The sequence below is a fragment of the Botryllus schlosseri genome, chromosome 9 (assembly GCF_051294905.1).
Source record: "Botryllus schlosseri isolate E-star chromosome 9, Bs_hap1, whole genome shotgun sequence".
Taxonomy (NCBI): domain Eukaryota; kingdom Metazoa; phylum Chordata; class Ascidiacea; order Stolidobranchia; family Styelidae; genus Botryllus; species Botryllus schlosseri.
This window is the reverse complement of record NC_137244.1, coordinates 24,738,350-24,747,334: the sequence shown is the minus strand read 5'-3', so window position 1 is coordinate 24,747,334 and position 8,985 is coordinate 24,738,350. Positions and strand designations below refer to the sequence as shown.

General features: G+C 39.8%; 2 protein-coding genes across 2 annotated transcripts; one reads left to right on the top strand and one right to left on the bottom strand.

The window, feature by feature from the left end:
• The first annotated feature begins 957 nt into the window (after positions 1-957).
• Positions 958-4,206, top strand: LOC145447369 (peptide methionine sulfoxide reductase MsrB-like). The gene is made up of 5 exons (XM_080325791.1): positions 958-1,473; positions 1,642-1,735; positions 1,800-1,877; positions 1,935-2,061; positions 3,944-4,206. Exons 1-5 carry the CDS (start codon positions 1,311-1,313, stop codon positions 4,055-4,057), a joined length of 576 nt encoding a protein of 191 aa, XP_080181917.1. The 5' UTR covers positions 958-1,310; the 3' UTR covers positions 4,058-4,206.
• Positions 4,207-4,459: 253 nt separating this feature from the next.
• Positions 4,460-7,343, bottom strand: LOC145447367 (centrosomal protein of 112 kDa-like). The gene has a single exon (XM_080325787.1). The coding sequence runs from the start codon at positions 7,307-7,309 to the stop codon at positions 4,547-4,549; it is 2,763 nt and encodes a 920-aa protein (XP_080181913.1). The 5' UTR covers positions 7,310-7,343; the 3' UTR covers positions 4,460-4,546.
• Between the last annotated feature and the right edge of the window lie 1,642 nt (positions 7,344-8,985).

Sequence of the window (8,985 nt, the reverse complement as noted above, 5' to 3'; positions counted from 1 at the left end):
AATGGAATGATTCGAAAATTTTCTTTCACAACCAACGATTCCATTGATTCAAGGTAACCTAGTAACCATAATTACATTAATAACTGATCTGAATATAGTTTGTCGCCATTCGCCACACGATATTTCAATCTCCCAGAAAATAGGTAAATCCAATCCAAATCCTAATCCGTTCTGAAAAAAATGTCTAATCCAAATCCAATCCAAATCCGACAAAATTTCACAAATCCTGTTTTTTCAAAACCTAATCCTAATCCATGCTCATCTCTGTGGACAGGGCAATCACTGAAACGTCTAGTGACAGCTGTCAATCAAATATAATAACAGCGATTTGTAATGTAACCAGATCATGATCCGGTTCGGTACTTACTTTTAGCTTAGAGAAAATTGTTTCAAACGTCGAATTTTAGCACTGTTTTTACCGCAATGTCTAAAGATAACAATGTTTACCGGATTTATCGGCCCCAGCGGATCATTTCGTTAGTTTGGAGTGGACGAAATGATTATTGCGACGCTGGATTCGGATACGGAGAGAAAGAGAGAGAGAGGGCGGGAGTCTTCATTTTAATTCAACCGAAATACAGAACAAACAGACAGACGTAAACATTTTTCGTAACAATTAATTTCCGTGCTTCTTTTGAGCTAAATTCAGTCATTGCCTAATTTGGGCCCGGATATTCATTTCAGTATATTCATAGCCTTTATATGAAGGCTATAGTATATTATTAAAAACCTCACCTAAGATTGCTATACAACTAAAAGATAGGAAGGTGTCGAAACTTGGAGTAGTTTTCGAAATCAGACACATCCGGATTAGATTTGGACTTGAATCTAATATCTGGAACAGGATTTAGATTTGAAAATAGAAAGCTCCTGCCACTCTATTTATGCAGCTCTGCGTATTCGATGACAAACGAGCTTTTGACCATAGCAATTTACAACGTTGCAAATTGTTGTGGTTTGAACTTAGATTAAGACATCTAGCTCAGTGAACGAGCCGGAGAGCAAAAGTGTCGCTGCCGAATTGCCGCTTCCAGTCCAAATCTAAATCCAATCAAGTCTGGCTTGAAAATGGTCAAAAGTCTCGTAAAAAATCCGAATCCATATCCGAAATCCGGTTTTGCAATCATCAGGAACGAAATCAAAACAATGCCGTCGAGCCCGTTTCATCGTTGAAGCCCTTCTGTCCGTCTCACTTCCCTAGCTCGTAGCTCCAAGAAAAACATTATGCAATCCAAGCAGCGAAAATAAAAAATTAACATCATCATATGCCAGCGCTTCAATTGCAATTACATAACTGACGTCGCTATTAAATGTTCGCTAAAGTCTTCAGAGCAAGTTTTTCGTGGTCGTCACGGTTAATTATTCGGTCGGTGTCGCCTACTCGCTATTGCATCTCTTCTAATCGCTCATTTTTCGTTTCAATGGGATCTGCAATGTCTAATACAACCAGTACATCTACCGGTACCACAGCTCGTAAGTATTATATATCTACTATATTAAACTGGCTACTACATGAAGTGCGACTTCACATTGAGTTAATTTTATATTACCCTAGCAGATATTTCATCAAAAATATGACATAGAATTATATAGCAGTTATGGATATTGTGGGCTACATTTTGATTTTATTTGCATATCAAGCCTCTTCTGCTGAAGTCAAATTTTCTGAGGAAGAGTTAAGAAAGAGACTGACTCCCATGCAATATCATGTAACTCAAGAAAAAGGTACTGAAAGGTATGACTCTTTTCATGTTTGGTATTGACATTAATAATAATCACAGCCTTATCTTTTTGAATAGAGCATTTACCGGAGAATTAACTTACAACAAGAATACGGGCATTTACAGCTGTGTTGTGTGTGGCGAAAATCTCTTCAAGTGAGCACCAAATATTATGCAGTTGAAATTTAGATCTTAAAGTTTGTGGTATTGTAGATCGGATCATAAATTTGACTCTGGATCAGGCTGGCCGTCGTTTTATGAGGTCATGAACTCTGAAGCGGTTCAAAAGCATACTGATACAAGCCATGGAATGAAAAGGGTTGAAGTAACGTGTAAAAAGGTCAGTTGATGTAGGCCTACATATACATAATTGCTGCCTGAAGCATGATTCTGAAATTTCATAGTTTGAAAGATCTACATCAGGAGTGTCAAACTCAACTGATGTCGTGGGCAGGATTCATACCTGCAAATCGCTCGCGGGCCGCACCAGTCAAACGATTCCAAAATCCAAAAACTCATCCCCTTGTTTTCCCTATCAATACTTTATTATCAAGCCTATATAGACAGTAGCATATTATATTATATATTACTGATCGTAGGAGTTCTATTCTAGCTTCACCTTTCTTAGTAAACAGAAATCGGTAATAATACGATGATTGGGCGACCGAATACAGTTTTAAACCGATAAAACATTGACCCTTTTAGTCGTATACAGGCCTGAACCCTGTGCATGCGTTGTCAGGAAGAAAAAAAGATATAATTGCAAACGCGCACGTTAGAATATGCTTCATATTATGGTATCGCGACACGGACTTCTCAAGGCCGGAGACCTGCTCAGTCAGAAGTGATGCAGTTGTGCGACCACAGATACTCCAATCGTATTTCTGTGTAACTCCATGTAACCTGCATATAAGGGTTTCGCATTGGCGTTTTCGCATCACTGACGGTGTAGTTTTTGATCAATTTTTCCGTAAACTTTGAAATCTATATGCACATTTTTGCCGTCTCGGAATTGGGTGTAAAAAGTCAATGTCAGCATTGGCGACATGTACAAATTAAAGACACCCCTCGACATTTTCTCTTTAGAGGGAGTATTAAATGGAAGTGTTTTTTGCTAAAAATCTCATCATTCATTAAAGCGCTGCATAATACCGCTTTTTTCAACCTAATCAGAATACATCATTAATGCGGGCATTAGTCCGAGGTGGATGACAGAATGGGAGACTGCACTTGGTCGTTTGGACACCCAAGAGGTGGTCTGCCTAATAGGATGGAGTGAAGATAACATTTTTTTTAAACAAAAAAAGGGGGTTCTTAAATCTCGACAAATGACCTAAAACTTTGATGAAAATTGGTTTTAGGGGATTCCCCCATTTTCCAACCAGCAAGCCCCCCCCCCCCAATTTCTGCGCGAGAGGGGGTAAAATTGCCCATCTCAATAACCACTGGTCCTAGAGTCATGGTATATAGCTCAAAAGCTGACAAAACATGTTTCTATCCGTCTTAAGAAGGTTTTCTCTATTGTGAACACAAAATGAGTTACAGCCCAAAAACACAACAATATTGATGTGGGTAAGTGGCTGGAGTAACCATGTTACATGTTATTGTGATTTACACAGTGACAGCTAAATATATCAATCTCATTATGTAAAAGCTCACTGGTAAGGGCTGTTACTCCATCTATTTTTAGAACAGGGCCGCGGACGATTCATCTGGTCCTTGCGGGCTACCTGGGTCCTGTGGTGTGGGCACGGCATTGCTGACCCCTAATCTAGAATATGGCTCTCAATGCCTAATTTCAGTACTTAAGTGGTTATAAGTATAATTTTAGACTGCTTAAATGTGTACCTACTTCACAGTTTTCAGTTTTTTTTTATCAAAACTAGGCTACTTTTACTTTCTTGCAAATCCCTATTTCTACTTGTACTGGGGTAGAAATCTTCTACTGACACTACTAGCGATGGTTACTTGATCATTACATCACATTATGTTGTGTGTATCGCATTGTTAGTTGTGTGTCTTCGAGCGGATAAAAATCCATAAAATCCATGATTGATTGATCAATCGCTTGGTCGATACAGCTTTACCAGATAAATTGGTTAGAATCGCAACCAATGCTGAGAGTACAAAAGGGCTGATATTTATAAATATTTCAAACATGGACAGATACTGATGTTCGGTGTTCACTTGATCAGCTTGCTAATTAGAAAATTATCTTGCAGTGTGGAAGTCACCTGGGACATGTCTTCGATGATGGGCCTAATCCGACTGGACAAAGATATTGTATCAATAGCGCATCTCTAAAGTTTGATGAGAAGAAAAAGTCGGAACTATAGACCACAGTTAATGCACACCACCGCTAAATGAAATTTTATTCACTATATAGAGCTTTCATCATTTTTCCAGATCATATTCTTTCTTTCCGTTTCACTTGCAATGGCGTGATTTCTTGTGATTGGAATAAAGAACATCTAGAAGAATATTATATTCAGAGTTTTTTAAGTAGATTTTGCCTGCTCACACTACCTTGAGTGGAACTACTTCTACCTGTACTTGACTTGGCAAAATGAGTAGGCCTACTTACTCTTTTACATAGCTGGACATCTCTACTTATACCAAGGTAAAAATTAAATGTGTTACAACTAGTGACGGCTACCTCTTATTATATTAATATCAAATGGTTGAAGTCTACTCACCACTCAAAACTGCTATCATACACATCTGCAAACATCATCCACTACAATGCTAAGATATATATATTCTGTGTATCACTAATATAACATTCCAAAACCAGCCACACTAAAATACAAAAAACTAATCACAGGTCATGATAGCTCGGTGGTAGTCAGCCCGGATCTTTTCGACAGCGGTTCGAAAAATTGCTGATTCTCATCCACCTCTTCCTGAAGTATCGAGATCCTTTGCTGCAAGGACGACACTTGCGATCTCAGACAACCGATCGTGTCTTCCATATCCTTTTTCAAGGCTGCCGGTAACATCCCTTTGATTCTCTCCTCGTATTCCATACGGACTTTTGTGACTTTGTCTTTCAAGTCGAATTCGACTTTTTGGAATTGTCTTTGGACGGAATGTAATTTCTCCCTTGCCGATTCCAGCTCGGCCGCCAGCACAGCGTTTTTGCTATCAAATTGAAACCGCAGTTTTTTCGCATCCTCGTCTTTTCTTGCATTATATTCAGTCAGTTGATGCTCGGTATCTGCGTGTGTCTTGTTCAACTCGTCTCGTAAGTTATTCTCTTTCTGCTGCAGCTCACCGATACGATCGTACGCCCGCTCCAGACGTTGTTGATAATCTTTTTCCAGGGCTTCCAAACGTGTCTTCGTTTTTATGGATTGTTTATGCAATTCGGCTGCGTGCTGTTGATGCATAGTTAGCCTCTGTCTATCCATTTCTGCTTCTAATTTATTGACCACGGCATCATGTTCACGGGCTGCTTTCTGTCTCTCCTCTTCTCTTAGCAATCCAAGCTCGACCAATTGTTTACGCCGTAGCGCGTTCGCGGACACTAATTCTTCACGAAGCTCTCTGATTTGTGTTTCCATCGACATTATATCTTCACGATGCTGCTTTTTCCTTTCTTCTTCAACATTCTCTTTCTCCTCGACCGCATTCTTCATTTTTTGTTCCATATCGTCAAGCTGTCTTTCGTGAGTCTGCGTAAGCTGGTCACGATCCGCGATTGCTTGTCTTGTAATCATACCCTTATCTTGTTCACATTTCAGGCGCATCTCATTGATCTCGTCGTGATGTTTCAAGTTTAAGTCCTCGATCGCTCTCTCATATTCTTGTTTCACTTTCTCTTTTTGTTTACGGCTTTCCTCCATGTCTGCGGTGACTCGGTTAATCTGAGTCTGCATTTCGTCGAAAATCTTCTTCTGAGAATCGCTCATGTGTTGCTTATAATTGTCGAGAGCTTTTTCCGCTTCCTCCGCGCTCTGTTTCATTTGCGTGTTTAGTTTGGCTATTTGTTCATCACGTTCGTGAACGATATTCTCTAAGCTCCTGATTTCTTTAGCGTGATGCGCTTTTTCGTTATCCCACTCGCACTGCAGCTGATGTATTTGTTTCTCGTGTAGTCTCTGCACGCTGGTGATGTCTTGCTGGTGTAACGATTCCCTTTCTCTAATCTCTCTCATACGCTGTTGTTCGCTGTCTTGTAGTGCGTGTTTTAAGCTTTGGATTTGATTTTCCAAATCTCTCGCCGTCTCCTGAGCTTTGGTGATGTAATGCGTGTTTTCTTCTTTCATAAACTCGGCGTTAGCCGCGTGTTTACTGAGTACAGACTTCATTTGTAAGTCATGGTCTTCGCGGTCTGCCTTTATTTCTTTTTCCAAGGCTTTGCATTTCTCTTCCAATTTGCTGATGTCTTTTTTCGCATTTTCCAGCAATCTTTCAGTGTGATCCTTATCATTTTGAAGCGAATGCTTTGCCATAGACAACGATTCTGTTTCTTGCGTTAATTGCGACACGCGGACTTCCAACTCGCTTGTTACCATCTTAGTCGCAGTGCCTTGTGCGTTGTATTCGTCTTCCATTCTCATGAGACGCTGATTAGTGTCGTCCAACAGTTCCTGAATGTTTTTAGTGTGCGTTTTTTGTAACTCGTATTTGTCACGTTCGAAATTTCCTACTGCTTCCTCTAATTTCGATTCATACTCTGCTTTCGTGGCTTGAGATGTCTCTTCGATAACGATTTTTAATTCTTCGATTTGCTTTTCTTTGGTTTCACGCAGTATTTGCAACTCTTTTATTAATCCTTGAGATCTTTTGTCCGACTTTGATACAGCATCTTCAAAATCTTTCTCTTTACTTCTGTAATGCTGCTTCAGGTCTTCAATTTCACCGTTTTTTCTGTCCAAGATTTTTTGGACCGCTTTATCGTGCTTATGTTGAAGCTTCAACTTTTCCTCGTGAAATTGAGCTTGCATTACTTTGGTGTTCATTTCCATTTCTTTTTCGTGCATTCTTATAAGACTGGTCTCGTCTCTGAAACCGGAACTCCTTTCGTTTGGGTGGCGGTTCCAGTTCCTGCATAGGTTTTGATCGCTGGCGCTACGTCCGAAATTGATGTGACTATCGGATCTGGATAAGTTCATTTGCTGCATGTCAGGAGACATGTTTCTATCATCCACGTTTGGATCGAGATTTTCTTTCATCCCGGTAGAAGCAAATGCAGTACTATCCAACTCTTGTGAAACCCAGTCTGGCAAACCATTTTTCGGCGATTCTGCTTTTCTACCGCGTAATTCTCCTTCGTAGTTCCCATCTGATGAGGGATTCTCAAAAAATACCGACATATAAGTTGGAAGTGTTTTCAATGGACCTTCTTCGGGGTTTACCACAAATGGACCGTCCAACACACCACGTTTTAGCATATGAAGCAGTAATTTCGAGTGCAAATCGCGATTTCTACGATTATCCGACGTAAGCGGAGGCTCACTAAGTTTCTTGATCCACAGAGCACATCTCTGTCTCTCGGTCTTGTGCGGTAAACGGAGAACGTACGGCTTCATCTCAGTCAGACTATGACTGAATTCAGTATCCAACCTGGCCGTACGAATATCCATGATGCCAATGTGGAACTTTTTCACTACGATATACCTATAATGAAGAAATATTGCATATCTATTATGGAGTAAAAAGCCAAGGTCTTGGCCATTGTTTAGGTGCCAGCCACTGCCATATCACGAGACTACAGTGTCACAATTATACACATGATTATAAAGATACGGCTTCAGCTTTACCATATCAGTTAGGCACAACGCTGAGTCAGGGATATATACATTTATTGAAAAATAGGGAGTTTGATTTCATAGATGGATCCAAATGTTTTGGTCGTGCTTACTATTGATACGAAAAGCTATTGCATCGACCTGTATATGGATTATAGTTGTTGTCTTTCTCTGTAAATCCCCGTGATCTTCATATTTGATAGGCTATAAATCAGATCTGCTGGAGCATTTGATATAGAATGGGTTGGCAGTATGGGCATTTCGGCAAGTGTAAACCTGAAATTGCCATTCATCAGATCGAAAAATGGCACGTGAAAACTTGACAGATAGTTCTGGTGGTGAAATGAAGTCTTCCAAAACGTAATTAAACATCACTTATCGAGAGTTGATTGCAAAATTAGGGTTGGTGATGGTGACTGACATTGGATATGCAATCAGAGCAGTTGTTCAGCTGTCATTCAGTACATCAAGACTAAACTTCGTTGGTATCACTCCTTCATATACGCTACCATAAGCAACGTAGGAAATGATGAAATCTTGATCTGCAGCAGTGAGGTGCTTTGACGACGGATATGTGAAGTAAAGGTGTATCAAGTCAAGGACTACGGTATAGCACAATGAGTCAATGCTCATCTCATCGGCGATTTATAGTTCACCCACCAAGCCGTTACGATTCCTGCTATCTTTTCATGGTATCGCAATCTTGTAACGCTTTGTACTGGTCAGATTAAAAGAACGCGGCTTAACAACAAAGTGTGGAATAGAGCCCTACCGTATCGACCAATACCAAATAATCACGAGCCACTGCTCTGCAGCCGACATCGACATGTTTTGAAAGTTGAAATCTCGGTGGTTTCCCCAAACGTATCTTCAATTATGAACTATCTCTAGCGAAATAGCTGAACCAGAGAGAGAATTTTTTCGCAACCATGAAATCATAGTGTCCTATAATGAAATAGTGTATAGTCAATGTCCACAAACAATCACGTCCAATGGTACATGCTTTTTATATTTTCCTAACTATATTCTACACAGTATAGACTGTGAGACCGAAGTCTTCTAGACCGTAGTCACCCAAGCTGCCAAGCATATTTGGCAGTATATCATCATCATCATCATCATCATTGGTTTATTAGCAATTTTATCAGTTCAATACACCACAAAAAAAAATGCGATACAATGAAAAGACAGGAAGGTGTCGAAGCGACAAGGAGCAGTCTATATATGAATCAATTTCTTCTCTCAGTCGAGTAGCACATCAACGAGCAACGAAATAAAGAAAACAAAATACGATATCAGTATCATTTCAAAACACCACAAAATTGCGATACAACGAAAAGATAGGAAGGTGTTGAAACTAGAGTTAGGATTTGTCCTCTTTTTTGAAAGTATCCTCCGAGGAAGCCCAAATGTCCTCTATCTTGAGATTTTGTCCTCTTTTTCTTTTTTTTTGAAATAATAGTTAAATATAGGGACTGAGATAAAGTATATCAGCACTGAAGTAACGCTCC